Here is a 19,012-nt window from a genome sequence, read left to right as displayed (position 1 = left end):
CTTTAAATTGCTGAATACAGGAAAGTAACTCTTTGACACTGTTACCAGAGACAGAGAAGTTGACTTAAATAGAGAGACTATATGCCTTATGAAACAGATGGCTGCTTTCATAATTTACAGGTAAGGGAACTCAGGGCCTTACTGTGGCTTTTGTGAAGGCGTTTGGGGCATGGTGCCACTCTGGGTGCCGAGATGTTAATTAGGAATGGCTGAAGAAATGTTAGCGCATAATGGGATTCTGGTGAATGGAAGAGTGATCGGAACACAGCGAGATTTTGATTAAAGAGGGAAAGATGGTTGTGAGATGAGAATAAAAGAGGTAATGAATAAAATGGCTGAATTGTTAGATTTTCATAATGAAAGGAGGAAGAGGCTTTGTGGACGTTGGTAATGATTGTGAAAATTACGGGCAGTGATGGATAAATACCCATTATGCAAGCAAGCAGGAACCTAATTTGAGAGGGATTTAATTAGGTTGCTTCAGCCCAAATAACTGCATTATATAAGGATCAAGATGAAGAGGCTCTTCATATACACCTGTATTGAACACCATTTAATGCAAAACAACAAACAGCTTTCTGCCATTAGGCGTCACATTGTGTGAGAGATGTGGGCTGCAGCTCTTTTCCTATGCTATTATCATAAGAATAATGGAAAACTATAGGTGAGGTTGGGAAATAATGACCCCTAGCAGCATTATCCTGTGCATGGTAGATTTATGCGTTTAGTCTTTTGCAGGAGGTATTAATTCGTTCCTAAAACTTGTATGGTTGCTCATTTCTGTCTATGCAGAAAAATACATTGCGGAGCAGAGAGGACACCGTGCTGACAGACAGGACAGAGCAGGTTACTGTTGATATGAAACGGTCTCAACTTTCAAATTTTGAAAATTTAAATAATAAATACTGTTTTGTGGCTTTTTAATGTGTCGCTGTAGCGCCTCTGTTAAAGTTGCTCATGAACCGATCATCTTTTCCTTCTAGTTAATTTATAGCATCAAGTAAACATGAATAAACCTCAGAAGAAATGTTGTTTCAACTGCAGAAAGAAACAGTTTTTTCAAGTTCAAATCCACTGACATTAATTTACTAACTCTCGTGACTGCTTTGTCGGACAAAATGGCGGATGGTGGAATATGATAGGTCAGATCGTCTGTCAGTCAAATTCCCAGCGAAGGGTGAATTGAGCACCACCTGCCCCACTTATTTTATGTAAACTTTTCTCCAATCAGACCAAGATGATATAAATCCTCTTTAGCTATGTCTATATTAGTCCGCATTAGGTCAGTAGCTAGTTGTGTAACGTGGAGTAGTGTATCAAATTAATGAAAGTATAAATCCTTTTATTTAAATGTGCTCGTGTGAATAGTTCTGTTGTGTTTGTTTCATGTTTGAGAATAGACATGATTTTCTTTTCCTCACTGGAATTCTTCCACACCTTGTGATATTTTAAAGGAACACGCCGACTTTTTGGGACTTTAGCTTATTCACCGTATCCCCCAGAGTTAGATAAGTCCATACATACCCTTCTCATCTCGGTGCGTGCCGTAACTCTGTCTGACGCACCCACCGCTAGCCTAGCTTAGCACAAAGACTGGAGGTAAACGGCTCCAGCTAGCATACTGCTCCCAATAAGTGACAAAATATTCTCGTCGCTTGATAAACTTGGTTGAGCCACTGTAGTCACTTGGACTATTTTAACAATGTCTTTAACAATGTCTTGAACTAACCCTTTAACTCCATAGACGCGCTCTTTCCGCCACAATGCGCTCGTCGTGCTGAAACACTGGCAAACAAGAATTCACAACATTATTTTACAGGTGTGTTCTTATTATAATGTTATGAAGCTTATGTGACAGATTTGTGCTGCACATGTTGCAAGTGATTCCAATTATTCAAAACCATAATGGCGATCAGCGCGCATCTCTCAACTAAAGTAAATAATCTATTATCTATTGGCTATGATAGATCGGCCTAATTTTCTTATCGGATTAATAACGATAACATTAAAAAAAGACAATTTATTGGCCGATATGATATCGATATGTGGTCAATATATTGTGCATCCCTAATATGTATGTATATGCGTATGTATGTGTGTAATATATGTATGTCTTGATTTAATAATTTCTTTGTCTTTTGGGGACAATATTCTCATTTTGTGCATATGTTTTATATTTTCCAGTTGTAGGATTGCTGGATCTCCAATGGAACCTTAGGATTCAGCGTATTGAGCCTTGGTGGCACTTCGTTGTGGGTTAGTCGCAATGAAGAGTGAGATTCCGTCTGATGCACGACGTAAGCAGGAGCCCCTGAAGGGGCCTCTGGCTAACCCCGAACCAATGGAGACCGCTAAGAGCTTCCCTGCTGAGATGGAGGTGATTGGCAAGGCAGGAAGTGATTTCCCTTCTCCGCTGTGTGCCGAGACCAGGCACCGGCCTTCACGTGATGCTGGAGGTCGCAGGGACTGTGACAGAGGCTTGTCGGGACGCAAAAAGCGCAAGAGCCAGCAGCCTGGGCCGTCGTATTGTTCTCTGAAGGAAGCGCCGGTGAGTGAGGCAGCCCTTACTCCGCCCCGCCACAGGCCCTTGCTGCTAGAGACACGTAGCGAGGACGAGAGGAACCCAGAGTCCTCATTGAGTGACTGTGCCTCTTCGCCCTCCTCCAGCCTTCGGTTTGGTGACTCGGACACTCTTAGCTCAGAGGAGGACGGCGGGCTGATGACAGTGAGACAGCAGCAGCAGCTCAAGGCTCCTGGTTCGGCCTCCACCGGCAGTGCAGTGGGCGGCACGGCAGTAGGCATGAGGCCACTGCTGGCCCGGACTCGTGCCAGCAGGTCGCATAAATGGGCTCGACTTGAGCCAGAAAGCAATCATGTGAAACGTCCATGTCTCGGCTCACGCAGGCCGTTGCACAGAAAGCGGTTTGTAAAGGGTGGGGCGGGAGGCGGGGCCCAGCGGACTCCAAAGCAGAAGGAGCGATTACTGCTGCAGAGGAAGAAGCGGGAGGTGATCGCACGGAAGAAGTACGCCCTCTTGCACAGTACCAGCAGCTCCAGTGAGGAGCTGACCTCTGACTCCTCCTCCCCTTCCTCCACTGAGGCAGAGGATGAGCTGTACGTGGATGTTAGCAGCAGTAGCAGCCAAGCCAGCAATGCGGCTGTGGCCTCAGGTAAATCGCTTTTTACCTTAACCCTAACATCATTACATTCTGTTTTTAAAGGAAGTTGTAGGAAGGGCACAAAGAGCACATGGTTAGTTCATATTGTGACTGAATGAGAACATTGGCTTCTCTTCTTTTCCTGTTGACTCTGAAAATAATATTTTGTATTTATTTAAAGAAACACCTTTAGGTAAATACTTTTCATATTTACACAATTCACCAAAAACAACGATCCACCACAGGTGTTTGGCAGGTGAACAGGTTGAAGCTGTGTAGTAAAACACTGCTGGAACACTGTATTGAACACTCAGCATCCAGTATTGACATTTTTTCAGTATATGAATAAATATAGTGAAAGTTTGGGGTCAGTAAGATTTCATCAAATAATCTTTAAAAAAAAAAAAAAAGGTTTTCAACATTGATGACAATAAAATAGTTTCTTGAGCACCAAATCACCACATTAGAATGATTTCTACAGGATCTTGTGAAACTGAAGACTGAAGCAACTGAAAATTAAGCTTTGCCACCACAGGAATATATTACATTATAAAATGGATTTTTGTTCAAATAAATGCAGCCTTGGTGAGCATAAGAGAGAATATTTTGATATTCTCTTTGTTTAAAGTTGATGTTTTATGAGGACTTTTTTTGTATGCTGTCTCCCTCTGAAAACACAAATGGCAGATCTATTTCCTTTTAATCTTTTGGATTCTACTTCAGTTGTCCTTGATTGTGTTGTTCTCATTCAAGTTGAGTTGTATATTGCTGATCTGAGCAAGTCTTATTTCTTTATTCCCCCTTAAGATTGTGTGGCAGCTGGCAAATTAGATATAAACACAGTGGGGAAAATAGCTACATTCTATAAAAAAAAAGTTTAATATTTACTGTACTTATTTTGCCATTTTATCAGGCAAACATTTTGTTGTTTACGAATGAAAAAAATGAATGTGCCCTGTTCACAAGGCTAGTTGTGTTTTATAGTTCTTATAAAGCCATGGCTCTTTATTGGTCATTACTGTGCATATTTGAATGCAATTATGATGTTATGGCCATAACTTCTGTTTTTGAGAGATGGCTACAGAGGATAAAATGGAAAAGTGCATCAACAAGCTGTTCCGTGCGTGTTACATGCCGCAGAATGTTTGAGTTTCCTGTTGAGCAACAGCAAGTCCTCACCTAACACTCTGCCACTGCTCTCTCTACCGTACCAAGAAAGAATAGCTAAACCTTGCACAGAGATCTAAACCACTCGATTGAACATACACACATCATACCCATAAAACCGCTAAAATGTGTTAAATATCTTCTGCAGCTAAGCATGCATCAGAGGAGAACATGCATAACTAGTGGACTAGTGCTTCATCTTTTCTCTCTCACTCTCTCTCTCATCCTTCCACTCCCCCATGCCAGTATGTTTACAGATGTACATGTGAGTGGTTTGCCACTCAAAAACGCTCAAATACTGGTAGCAGTCTAAAAAGGCAGATAAATTGGCTGAGATGGATCCCTCGTGGTTAGAAATATCTGTGAGTTTTAAAAGGCCTTTCAGGCCTGGATAAGACATAGCCTAGAAGTTAGACGAAATCTATGAATTTTTTTTTTTTTATGTTGTTAATGAATGTAGATATTTCTAGTTATGCTTGGCTCCTAAGTATTTTGTTGACTAATTTGTACTTTTTGATTACAATCTCTATAAAAGTATTTTTTTTATAAGAATAAATTCTTATTCAATAATCTCTTAAAAATATCTTGTGATCTTTAACATAAAAAGACATCAGAATATCACTATAATAATAATAATAATGTTTATTTTTTATAGCGCCTTTCAAGAACCCAAGGTCGCTTCACAAAATAATACAAATAGTAGACAGACAAAAGAAACAAGCAATCAGCTTATTAGGCTATATCAAGCAAACAAACAGAAAAGCAGATGGAAACAAGCAAACAGTCTACAAATAATGAACATAAGTCAGAGATAACAAACATATAGGGCCCTAAGCCTTTTTAGCAACATATAAATTTCAGCAAAGTATGTGAAGTATTCATGTTGTTTGAGTTGGCACACTAAACTAAACCTAATAAAGAGTTATCGGGTCGTTTCTTTGTAAATGACTGAGTGGATGAGATCAGAGCATCTCTCCATCTCACCTCTGGGGTTTCCATAGGTCATGTCTTACATGTCTGCAGGAGGAACCCTGTTGTTATATCACTTCTAAGGCTGTAGCAGTACACAACAATGACTATTCCAAATGTACATCAGTTTTGAAGTCACGATTCATTATGCTTTTGGTATAGCAGTGGGGAAAACAAAACATCTTTTTTTTTTTTTTTATCAAATGTATGCTAATGAGTTAGTTTGAATCACTTAATAATAAAGTACGTGCCATGTTTAGGACAACTTTGATCAGAGCACTTTTCCTGCAGCAGATCACTCTGTCGTCCTCTATTCTCTATTTTTTTATATGCGTTAGCAACAATGTGCATTGATATAAACGGTATTATAATCTATCTGACAGGAAACGTCTGACGCGTTGCAGATTTGCAAACAATCCAAAAAAAAAAAAAAGTCTTCCAGATCAAATGGACGTCTCTGTGATGTACGTGTGCTATCTGAGAATGAAACATTTTTAAATAGACTGCAGCAGTTAACATTTTGTCAGCGCCTCTAGTAAAGTACATGTTATTTTGTTTAGTTGTCAGTTCAGAATCGTGGCAGAGTTGCGATCTATTTAAAAAAAAAAAAAAAATGTAATTCTTGAAAAAAAAAGAATCGTGCAGCTCTACGGCTAAACATGACATTAAACAAAGAACGCATTTATGAGAGCACATTTCCACAGGATTGCAGAATTGTAACTATGAGTGGTAGTGCACGTTTGAACATGCTATATATGGCTGCGTGTTTACTGCTGTAAGTTGAAGTTATGTTTGGTAGTGTGATCAGTTCTTGTGGGGAACGGGGCAAGAGCCGAGGTGCTAAGCAGCAGCACTCAGTGGGAGAGCCGACCTTAACAACACACCCCAGAGAATGATGATGAATCTCCCGAGCCAAGAGCTTCTGCCTCAGTGCACAAACATGCCTAACACAGATAGTACAGCACAACAACCTTACAATGCTGAAGCAGAGTTGTTTTAACATTGTATATTTGTGCAATTGGTGCACATGCTAACTTGTGCCACAGTGCTCTTGAGAGAAGCAAAGGTTTAATTCTGACTCGTGTTTAAAAAAATAATAATCTGAAATTAAAAAAATAATGTTGGAAGGCTGATATAATGAACCTCAATTAAGTCTTTTTTCATCTTTTACTGTAAACTGTGTGGGGATCACATCACTACTGTAATAGTTCAGTGTTTTTCAAATGTCTCTTTCATGCATTTCTGGATGTGATTTTCTGTAGAAAATGGAGCTTGAGTAGAAGTTGTTTGCCAGTCGCACTGAAACATGTACCAGCTATGTTTGTGAGCTTTATTTTGAAACACACCCTGGGCCTCTTGACACCAAATCCAGGCAGAGCTCGAGTTAAAGAGGGAATGAGAAGTTGAGCAGGAGAGCCAATCAGAAGAGCGATAAATGATTGTACTACAAAAGCCTGTGTCGGCACACTGCAAAGCACATCTTTGACTGACCTACATTTAGTGTCTCCGGCACACACACAAGCACGCCTGCCTGAAGCATTGGTTGGCTCCACTGCTGCACCAAACCATCATCAATTAAACAGCTGTAGCTACTGAGGCTGATATTGCTTCTGCTCTAGATTAATGAGTGTCCTAGTGTTGCTTTCAGAAGACTTGGGGAGCTCAGATAACACTACAAAAGTACAGATCGAGGCAGAATATGACCACCAATCTCTTTGATGGTAGTGTGTGTTATGTGCTTCTCGTCAAAAACCTGCGGGGATTTTGCTAGATATATTTAAAATATGCAAAATGTATATTGGTTATACTTCAAAAATAAACATTTTACCAGAGGAGCCCTTCACTGATTCTAGTTCTGTTTTGTCTAGTAGTTTTGTGACGTCAAACATCATCATATGTGAGGTTTAAAGATTTTCAGTGACCGCAAGTTACAAGCAATAAGATATGGGCATCACTTTATGCTGTGTTGGTAATATGTTGATTTTGTTTTTAGTACATTTATGAAGTTTGATGCTTTTGAGAGGATGGACCAAAAATGATTTTTTAATTACTGCCTGATTGTTGCATGTAAAGTTTGCATTTGCAGTGCTTAACTAGCCTGGTAAGCCAGACCTACATCAAGATGTTAGGTCTGGCAACTCACCATAGACACGGCTCAATCCGAGGGGCGGGATAAACGGCTGTCTTTCAAATTCCCTCTGCATGCAATAGGACAGCGCTTCAACCAACCGGAGCATTTTCCCACCAACGGAGCTAGTTGATAGATTCAACGTTTGCCATATCTGGCCGGCAAAACTACGAACACATCTTCCTTTTTTTAAGAATGACTTAAGTGCCGTTCTTTGCTCTTTTCTCAAAGAAAAACTTAACTCCAAGTCCTCCAGAGTCGCGGCCAAAGCCGACCGTCGCAACTCTGTCGTCATTATGTTAAGCCCGCCCCGACCCAATTTAGGTTTTTGCAGCTCGAAAGTCAATGGAGAGTTGCTAGACTACCCTGGCTGCAAAATACATTTTGCTGCCGCTAGGGTGCGTCTAGATTTCTAGGCTAGTGCTTAACAACACCATTGATCAAAGGGCTCAGTCAATGCTTTGGCAAGATAACAATGTTTTTACCATGTAGTAAAGCTAAGTTCAAAGTCCAATTTAAAGAAATTGTAAAAAGTACACAAAACCTGTGTTCTGTTAGGGCAGTAATTTTGGCAGCCGAGAAATCACACCGTGAAATGGGCAGATTGTGTAATATGGCCCAGTGTGTATTGTAGAGGCAAAATAAATAAGGATATTAAGTAGATAGGGATTTTTGCGTTGGGCATCGAAATGGCCCTGCCTGCCCTGGAGTCAAAAAGTTTGAGAACCACTGCAGTGTATTCTTTATTATAGTAGTTGTTGTTTTCAAACACACAATTATTAGTTTTGCAATTCTGTTTGGTGATATTAGTAACTCCATGCTAAACAATGGATCATCCAATACAGATTTAGCATGTGCAGTAGCTAACTTGCATTGTTGCATCAAATTATTTAATTTATTTTTATTTTACATTAAATCATTGTGAATTACCATTGTGCATGAAATGTGCTATATAAAGAAACTTGCTTTGGCTAAATGTATACTACTGGAAATAAAATGGGTAGTTTATTGATTACTCGGCTACATCTCTTCATCTTCCTGTTCAGTATACATAATTGTGCTCTGAATGGTCAATATTTGCTTTTTACAAGTAGATTTCAGTGCACTGTTGCTTGAATGTTAGCATTAATGAGCTTATCCATGTTATCTATTAGGTGTCCTGGATGAGGACGTGGTTGTGATCGAAGCGACTCCTGCACCTGCAGTGCCTGCCAGTGAGGAGATCAATGTCACCTCCACGGACAGTGAAGTGGAGATCGTAACTGTTGGAGATGCCTTCAGGTGAGATTTCTCAAGTCATTGCTGCTAGATTTGAGCAAGTACTGTAATATTTGCAGAGAACAGCTGTTAAACGTCTGGTGAAGCAGATATAAATATGTTCTTCATATGCCATTATATGAAACTCATCTGAACTGCACTGAGGTTCATGGTTGTTTACAGTTCTCTGAAATCCCCAGTGAGGAGCTGTTGGTACCCCAGTCCAGATGGGAGGGCACATCTGGGTTTAGACATGAAGCTGGCAGTCTCCAGTGTTATGAAGGCATTCCACTAAGCTTCCAGCTGTTATTGTGTACTTTGAGGATGATCCCCATATCAGAGAGAACGCCCTCTCTTCCTTTCCTCTTTCTGTGTAACAAAATCAAACAAGGTTCTCTCAGTTCCCTGAATTCTTTTTTTTTTAATTGTCTTAAGACATGCAGGATGTTCTCACATTCTTGTGAAAGGAGTTTAGTACACTGCCTCTGCTTGAGTTCTGTAAAGATTTCCATTGAATACACAGAAAAGCAGAAACTTTGCATGTAGATTTAATTTGTTTTAAGCTTGCTACATGCCTTATCCATTTAATAAACTCTAAAGCCTGTGGTATTTTGACTTGGTTTGCCCAAACTATGTCAGACGGAGCTCTCAGCATGCCTGCCCTTTGAAATCTGATAGAAGCTCTAAACTCAATCACATCTGATATGGTTTTGTTCAAACTGCGCCACCTCTTCCCATTGCTTGATTTGGTTTTGGTGTCCCACATCACTCCTAATTGTTACTGAGGCGTATGTTCCTAAGCTGAGAATCATTTCTTGATTCTATTACCTTTTTTAACGGCTGTCAGAAATAGTACCAGACGACACCACACGCCTGCCAGCAAAGTCATTCAGTCAAGCCCGTCGAATACAGAACTTTCGTCATTGTAGGCTGTGCGTTGGAGGTTGATCGTGGTGGTGTTTTCTTTTGCAGGACCTGAATCGTTGAGACTTTAGAGTTGGATGAGTAATTCCTCAGGCTGTTTATTCACATGTTTGCATGTTTTATCCCATAGTGTTCACTAAAGCCCATAAAGTTCTGTGACAGCATAATAAATAAGTCATTTTATGGTTGCCAGTTGTAATGCGTTCTGGCCTTATTAGTGGACGTTCAGGATGTGCTGGTCACAGGAAAGCAGGCGTGCCTGTGAATTCGGACATACTACTCTTTTCACATACAGTTTTTCGCCTACTAGCCTATACAGTAGGGAAGGCATATTCAGACACCGCAAAAGCGCAAATGTCAAAATAAAATCCTTCAGAGCTTAGTGTTCGCAATGCATGTCATAAGTGATCCTTACCATAGATTTATCCTGCAGTGTACAGCGTATGCTAAGTATACGGTTAGCAGTATACTAGTATTCTATTCTCATATAGACTCATGTGACTCCATTGGTTAATTCACATGACAGGGATGCCAGTGCTCCCTCTGTCCCTACAGGTGATGTGTGTGTGGTTTTCATGCCCCGCCTGCCGGCCATGTGCTTGTGTTTGGGTGTTGAAGCGCATCCTACCGGAGAACCTTGAGAAAGTCTGACTTGCCTGCTGATTTTGCTGTCTAGGTATTAGGTTAGCCAATTATACAGTGAGCAGTTATTTATAATATATATTTATATAGTTGCTTGTTTGTTTTTAGATTTTTCCCTCTTCCTCTTGCAATTTTTTTCCTCTGCACCAGATTCAGTAAGATCAGCTCACTCATGTATTTGCCTAAAGGTCATGAGGACTATTATCTCTGATCAAACAACAGCACTGGAATGCAGCTGGAATCATGTGGTCCTGCCGTTATATGGCTTTAGTGTGGAGAGTTAGGATGGGAGAGACAGATAGTGTGCAGGAATGTAGGCTAGTGTGTTTGTGACTGAATGCTGATCGGCTGACCGTGTATCTGCTGTGCGCTGTGCTGTGGTTTGGATTGAACTTCAGTGAAGGGGGAGGGAGAGGCTTTACAGCTCAGGAAAACATCACGTGGCCAAGGTCAGAGGAAAATGGGGGTCTTTTGTGAGTGCACGTTTTGAGCAGGGTGAATGTGTAGTTTGTATTCACTGATATCCAGAGACATTGCACTTGTTATTTGAGATATAATGCAAAATATCAAATGCATAATCATTTAGATTTTAGACATTTAGACATTTTCAATTTACAATTAATTATTTTAATATGGCAGATTCTCTGATTGTTCATGGGACAGCTTTTCACTTTATCTTCCCTTCTGCTACATATATTATATAATTTATTACACATTATATTAATGTGTAATATAATATGAGTACTAAATTTACTTGGCATTTAAAATGATTTTAGTTTTAACAGTTTTATTTATGTATTAATGTTTATGTATTTTAAATGTTGTTTTAAAATGTATTTAGACAAAATAGTATAGAATTGTTCACAGGGGTTGTGAAAGTAACTGCGGAATCCAGGCATAAAAATGGATTTTTATTAAACCTCAAAAACACTATTTAAATAAGAATCCTGCATGTTCTACTGCATGTCTCTGTGTGAATGAATGGTGCAGACGTGCGGTTTCATTTACCACACACACTGAAGCACGCGTGACGCTCGCGGTACTTTCAGCCTCTGCAGTCTCACTATATGAGGGCATGAATGCTTGAACTTCGTCCCCAGAGCCGCTCTGAGAGTCACTCCATCAGCAGTTTACCGCTTCATCTGAGAAAAACTATCGTCATATGTCATAAACACACAGATGCTGCGTCTCAATTCGCCTACTTATACTACACCCTAAAAGTATGTACTCTTTTTGTGAAGAAAAAGTGCATACTTTTGAGTGTGTAGCAGAAGAGTAGACAAGCTTTGGGACATACTATCACATCATACAATTGCGTCTTTAACGGTTGCTCTCTGTCGCTTAATTACATGCAAACTGGCCTGTCAATCATTTTGTCAAAGATAAAATCCTCCACATTTCATTTAATTTCCTACTGTATCGGAGAGAAATGCAGTATCACGTTGAACTCTCCTCATATTAATGCATGATGATGCAAAAGTTAATGGCCAAACGGATCTTTATAAAAGTCCACATTGTTATTGCAGATGAAATATAACATGGATAACATTAAATAAATATTTTTCTATCAGGTTAAACTTTATAAACTTTATAAAACTTTATAAACCTTTATCTAAACCTCTCACTGTCGGCCGTGCATGTCCACTATGTTTTGTAGTTAAAAAAAAATTTAGTCAAAAAAATAGTATGCACACTGAGACACAGGGAGAGACTCAAAGGTCTTCATAGCAACCCGTCAAAATAAAAGTTCAGGTTAACTTGAAATTACAACAGAATTATATTACTGTTGATCAGTAGAATTTAGCTACCTACGTCTCAATGCAACAATAATACTAACACTAATAATAATAATAATAATAATAATAAAAACTTTATTTTTTAAGGAATAATCAAAAAATGTCTTCCATGTTTTAATTTTAACATAAAGCTCTTTTGTGCAGCACTTTGCTTGACAAAAAAGGTATATTAATTTCATGATTAAAAGACTAATTAAATTAATGTTTTATGCCTTCATTTGATTGTCAGAAAAATTTAAATACACAACTATTGATTCTTAAATCATTGATTATTAAAATTGAATTAAACCATTAAAATAGAATCCAGAAATCTTAAAACAGAAAACACAGAATATGGTAAACAAAATGGAATTTGAGAAGAATAAAAAACAGATTTCCAGAAACTGGATGTGTGTTATGTAGCGAGAGTGGTCTCATTTAATCTTTTCCATCTCCCTGAGGTGCCTGGACTTGCAGCAGAATGCTGAGTGTGTTTCTCAGCTGGAGGAGGGGCTCTGGGTGTCTAAGGTCAGCTGGATGAGCAATGAAGCTCTTCCACTCAAAGATCCTTTGTTTATAGTGCATATGGAGAATGGCGAGGGAAAGTATGAGTGTAAGAAATTGCATAGATTGACAGACTATTAATTCCTGGGGGTTTGGGTGGCGCTCACAATATGCACAAGCAGCTGTGGCTATTTTTATGTTGTTTGCATTATGCATTTAAATAGGACATTTGTATGTTTGCATTATGTATTTTAATTATTGTTCTTGTTGTCATCGTCATCTTGCCTGAAAATGTTTCTTTATCCCTGGAAAGCGAGATGCTATCCGATGGTTGTGCATGGTCACTTGCTTGGCTAGTAAGCAACTCCAACGACTCTTTCACCCCTCCCCCATTTCATCACAGCACATTGTCTTTAAATGCAGAAGCTTGCAAAACTTGGCAGACGTCTTCCCACACACACAGGCATCCTGAGGCATTTGACACATTTTGCATGGACTTCTGTCGTTTTGCATAAAGAAATGGCTGGCTGGCTATTAAGAAAGCCCAGTGAAGAAATGTCAAGACTCCCTTTCAAATTCTGCACAGGGCCCCTCATCTGACCTTTACACCTTCAGGAATACGCTAGTGTTGATCCCGCCCACTGTAAGCTAGGGTAAGACTTACAAGAAGAATAATTCCAACAATACGTTTGCAAACAAAGCACTGTGCAGTGTGAACAAAGATCTAAAATTCCTCAAGTTCCAAAATAATCCTACTTCCCCTCCCTCCTTAGTACCACCCTATCAGTTCCTGTGTTTACAGAGCCCGTCCTAACCATAGACTCAAAATGCCACGCTGGTGTAATTTACAAAATAATCCCAGACCTGCTTGTGGGTAATTAGAGGCAGGTCTCAGGTGATTTTTCTGTCTCAGCCTGTGATCCTGCCAATTAAAGAACAGTGTCACACACAGCCTCGGGTATTCCCAGCACCCACGCCTGATTTGACACTCTCAAAGCTTCCTCAAGAACTTTGGGCCTTGAGTATTTTGGGCATTAGTAATTTTTATTTTTACATTGATAGTTCTGTATATAAAATTTAATTGGATGTATTTTAAAACACATGACCGCACACATGTTGACTAGAATGTCACGGGTTGCCATCTCTTAAAGTGCCCCTATTATGCTTTTTCAGATATTACCTTTCATGCAGTGTATAATATAGCAGTTTCAAAGATCAAAATGCACAATAAAGTTATTGTCTCCCAAAAGAAAGAATCGATTCTGAACTGCCGAAAAACGAGTCGTCAGTAATTCCAGTCTTAGGCTACTTCCGTAACATGCATACGGAACAATGTAACAAATTTACATAATGCCCAGCTATGGTCTTCATTGGCTGATTGTGAACGTTTACTTTGGCCTGCCCTCAAACACTGTAGCTGGTTCATGTTGTCTACATGTCGAGAAGATGCTGTTTTCTGCACTGCAAAAGAAAATTCTCTTTGTATACACTTCCAAAATTAGAGTCAGTGGTTAAAATTACCACGGCATTACTACAGCAATCTTTTGATGCTTTTCAAATCTCAGTGAGATCTAAATGGGATTTACAAAACACTTATCCATTAAAGATGGTTCAGTACCCACTTTATTTGGAACAACTTACTCCTCAGAATCACATCCACAAGTATGATAATTTATTCATGTATATATTTTCTACCGGGTGTTCAAAATACGTAGTTTATATATTGTGTAGGTCTCCGGCTAACTCACATTATTACTGTCTTACTGAAATACTTCTGCTAATCAGTAGTGGCCCATAAAATATTAGAAATATACACGTCGGTTTGTTGATGGACATAGACTTGTTAATGCTGATGGTGAGGAATTACAGTTGCAACATCTCATAATGTATTACAAACGGAGAAAAACATATCACTGAGAAACGTCCTGCTCAAGTTGTCCTTGCGTTGGAGGTTCAGGTTGAAAAACTAGTTCTTCAAATGTTTCATCATCGGACTCACTTTGAATTGAAATGGTAAAATCGATGCAGTCGTTACTGTGCTTTACAGTGTATACAATCGCTGAGGATTTATGAAGCCTCTGGAGCTGACATTCAATTTCCGACATGTGCTGTAAGCGGTAGACCAGTCACAACAAACTGGGCCATCTGACCAATCACAGCTGAGCAGGCTCGCGGAAAGGAGGGATTTAGAGAGACTGAATCTTCGGAGTTTGACTTTGGATGAATCGTTTTTAGAGTCTTTGAGAAATGAGGTGATGTGTGCATACCTTTGATATGCATGTAACCTGTTGTAGGAGACCTCCAAAACAAAATTAGGAACCTTTAAAATGGCATAATAGGGGCACTTTAATTACGCTAGTTATGGTGTGAAGGCAGCATAGATCTTTGATTTGGTTCAGGAGGAACTGTAAAAGGCGGCTGCTGTTTGTTTGCGGTGCTCTGTGACTGTCTACAACTCTGCATAGCCTCATGAAACATGCTGATGACGTGATGTCTGCGCGAGCAGGGTGCGCGGGGGTATGGAAATGCATAAGTTGACAGGCAGGTAGGACATCCTATTATTGCATTCCGAATGGATTAAAGAAGCAGGAATTGTGCGTTGAGGGTTAATATTAACAGAATTTGTGTATTGTATTTGTCCTGAGTACAAATATTCTGGAGGATGCCTTCGGATGTTTTCTGTAATAGTTTTTGCTCTGAATACTGATGCTGAGAATTCACCATTTAATCTGATTTGCTCCCCTAAATGTTTTTAAATCAATAGCAAAATAACTATTTTGTTGTTGTTCTAAGCAGACAGTCAGTTATTTAATTGTGAAAATGTGAGATGACTAGCTCTGTCAGAACGTAAATAGACATGCACACATTGAAGCCAGAAAAGGTGCTTACAAGCAGAAGGAAATTGGGCAAAATCTATGTTTGCTGAATTGATTTTGCTTAAACTGCTGTCTTTTACCTTGTATAAAAATACTGTTATATGACCTAGATATTGACAGTTTATTAAGCATAATCGGTGTAAAATTGTGCATGTAAACGGACTCACTGAGGCGTTCTCAAGGAAACTGAATATTCTGGAGTCACGCCCCTGGTCTCAAGAGAATCCCTCAGCCCTCCAAGCCTGTTGGTAATCATTTTGTTTTGATGTTTTAATGATGCAATCTGTGGTTAACAGGCTCACCAGTGTTGGGTTGGGAGGCAGGGGGCTTCCCTACTCTCCAGACACAGGGGCTTGGGGCCGCTAAATCCCAGACTGGAGAACAACTCAATTCCCAGACACACACTGCTTTACGGCAACCAGGGCCGCTGCGCCCCTGCTATGGAATCAAATCCTCACAGAGGGGTAGAATTCCAAGACTGATTACAGAATTCCAGAATAACTTATTTGGAATTTTGGAAAACCGCCATGTTGTTTAAACTCTTCTGAAACTAAACTCTCCACACCATTTAACAGTAAAAAAACCTCACTGCTAAACATCACAATTTTTATATTATGTTATATACTGCATTTCTAATTTTTAGAATTCATGTGAGGTTCTGGTAACTCTCAAAGACTACAATATAAGCTTTGTGTCATCCGTATATTTAGATCCAGTTTTGGTCTTTGACCGGAGCTGATCAGTTTTGTGCTCTCTGCGTGACCCAAATGGTGCATTCTTTTATTAAAAATAAAAATAAAAAATGAATTTAAAACTGCCTTTGCTTAAATTCGTGTTGCTCAAAAAGTAGAGCACGGCACTAGCAACACCAGGGTCATGGTTTCGATTAGTTTGAAAAATCACACCCGGTTTCAAATACGGTTACGGTTACTGAACATATCTGAAGTTATGAACAAGCCTGTTTTTTATTTGTGAGAGAGCAGGATTAGCATTAAGCAGAGGCTGCATAAGAGAAAAACGCAGCTGTCTTAATACGGAAAGAAAAATAAGTCATTTGAAAGAAACTTTGTGGAAGAATCGTGCATGTCATGGTATTCAAATTAGTGCTGTAATACCTGTGACTATAATGAAAGTTCATGACATCAGCCCTTGACAGAGGGCTTGCATTTCAGATCTTCCTGCACACAAACCCCTCCCCTTTCCACCATACACAAGCTCTTCCCCTCCCTTCACACTGTTTACACCAGGGAGCTCAGGCTTTGAGGAGTAGCCCTCTTCTGGATTCTTGCTCAAGCAAAATACATTTTTATTGATGCATTCTCCTCAAAGGTCTTGGATCATGTGGCAGGTTTAGCCTATTGTTTATCTGTTGATTGCATGGTTTGTGTCAGGTTATGGTGTGCGCTCTAGCTTTCATGTCAACTGGCTCTTATTTACATTCCAGCTAATGAAGTTGCTGCTATAATGCCCTGTTGCAGCTCACTAGAAACAACAAAACTTCAAACCACAAACACAGGTCCACTCCTGCAGTACATTTGCTCTGTCCTCAAACAGTCATTCACTTTTACCAGTCACATCACTGGCCAGATTGAGTTTTGCCATTGTTTTTAAATAGTTTTACAGTTATGTTAATGTGGACTGTCCTCTTGTGTGTTGTGCAGGCCGCGTTCGGTAGGGAGCCATGGCAGGATGCACTGGGGGCCCAGCTGTTCCCAGAGCCGAGCTCAAGAGGGACGTGGCCGTCATCGTCTGTCCACAGTCATCCAGCCACTCAGACAGAGCGCTGGAGAGGTGGTGGACCTCACCGTGGACGAGGACGGTGAGGAGACCTTTTCTATTCATATTCTTTTCGGAGATGTACAGAGCCCCACACATGATATGCAGGATATTAGAAAAATTAGATACAGTGGCCACAAATTAAGAATTTGTTCCCATGACTTAATTGTTTAGGAATTTATTCCCTTGGTTAGATAAATCGTGGACACATTATACTAATTTTTGTTTTAATTTAGTTATTTTGTTGCCACTTTAAATTAAACTCGGGGAACAAATTTGTGTAATGTGCCCATGATTTACTTAAAATGTGGGAATAAATTAATAATTGACTGAACGAATTCTTACTTCATGACAACAATAAATAGTTTTTTTCCCCCTGCTTGTCAGGTGTGGAGCTCTGTATGAATCCACCAATATTAAAATTCTGGCTGATATGATAAACCGAGAATTGCAATATTATGCCAAATGTTAAACTCTTATTTTATCTAAAAAAGTTAACAATTAAACACTAAAAACTAAAATCAGTTGTTTTAAATGCTACAAGTGAATATGCATTACAACATTATAATGTCCAAAATGAAAAATCTATATTTTGAGACAGGCTAAAGATTATATTTAACAGTAATATGTTTTTTTATTAATTATTAGATTTTAAGTGAGTGCTATGTGGTCTTAAAGGTAATCTAAATGTAAAAATAATGGACATGGTCATGCACAATTAATTATCCAATATAGACTGATATCGATAACTTAAATGCCTAATATTGGCAGATAACCAATATGGTACCAATGTATTGTGCATTCCTAATATTCTCCTTTGTGCCTTCTCTGTATCATTACCCCTCTCTCTCTTAGTTTGTGCTATTTCAGTCATAGATGTAGAGGAGTAAGAGTCTATAGATCCATGTGTTTTTCATGATCACTGGCTGCATCCAGCACTGAAAACCACCATCCATTCAGATTATCACCAGAGGCAGTTTTAAGGAGAAAGCAACAGGAATATAATATCCTCTCATTTTAGAACATAAAAAGGCCTTTCGAATGTTGTTCTGGTCACGACCTCTTCTCTTGCTAAAATTCAAATGCTCTATATACATGAGCTGCAAATCCAACTTTTCAAACAACAGACATGCGTTGCGTAACCAAAACAAGTAAAAACAATCTGCTGTCCACTTTTGCTGAGCTCTGAAATCAAGGGAGAGATTATTTTGTGCGTGTCAGCCTTTTTTTAGAAATGTAACAGGTTTGATGAGTATTTGATGAGCGACTTGGTGCTGTAGTGATGGTCTTCAGGTCTGGAACATAAAAGGAGGGAATGAGAGTTAGATCACCCAGTTCAAAACTGCGTGGGTTTGGGAAATATTAGATGTCACATCTAATCTACTCATCTTTCACTGTGAGCGGTCCTCCCTCCCTCTCTCTCTTTGAGCTGTTTCTCTGTGTGTGAGGGGGGAGGAGGAAAGAATCTGGTAGATTCGGGTAGTGTTGTTCAGCGCTGTGGATTTCAGTTCGACTGTGTGTTCAGGACCCGTTCGTAATGATTAATCTATATAGTTTCAGCATGCATAGCAGCATAAATAGCCTCTGCAGCTGCACAGCATTCTCTCACAAGACTGATGGACACCAAAAGCATCCCTTTTATTGTGTGTGTAATTAGTTTAATTCTGATTTCATTTGCAGGCACCGTAATGAAGTCTGTCTGTTATGCAATCAGCCATTGGCTCCAAAGACTCAGAGAGAACTACTATATGAACCAATTAAACTGCCATTCTGAATAAGGAAATAAAATCTTTGTAGTGTTATCTCATTAATCTGTGATATGCTCCCAAATCTCAA

At 39.4% G+C, this 19,012-nt stretch overlaps 1 protein-coding gene across 4 annotated transcripts in view; it reads left to right on the top strand.

The window, feature by feature from the left end:
- rnf111 (ring finger protein 111) overlaps window positions 1-19,012 on the top strand; it is a 43,286-nt gene that overhangs the window by 8,327 nt on the left and 15,947 nt on the right. For all 4 annotated transcript variants that reach the window (XM_084108017.1, XM_084108016.1, XM_084108014.1 and 1 more), the window contains exons 2-4: window positions 2,185-3,170; window positions 8,577-8,703; window positions 17,062-17,219. In XM_084108017.1, coding sequence (XP_083964143.1) covers window positions 2,267-3,170; window positions 8,577-8,703; window positions 17,062-17,219 — 1,189 coding nt within the window. In that variant the 5' untranslated portion in view covers window positions 2,185-2,266. The remainder of the gene's footprint in view (window positions 1-2,184; window positions 3,171-8,576; window positions 8,704-17,061; window positions 17,220-19,012) is intronic.

Source organism: Abramis brama, assembly GCF_963993115.1.
Source record: "Abramis brama genome assembly, chromosome: 3".
Taxonomy (NCBI): Eukaryota; Metazoa; Chordata; class Actinopteri; order Cypriniformes; family Leuciscidae; genus Abramis; species Abramis brama.
The sequence above is the reverse complement of the archived record's forward strand: the minus strand, read 5'-3'. Positions and strand labels throughout refer to the sequence as shown.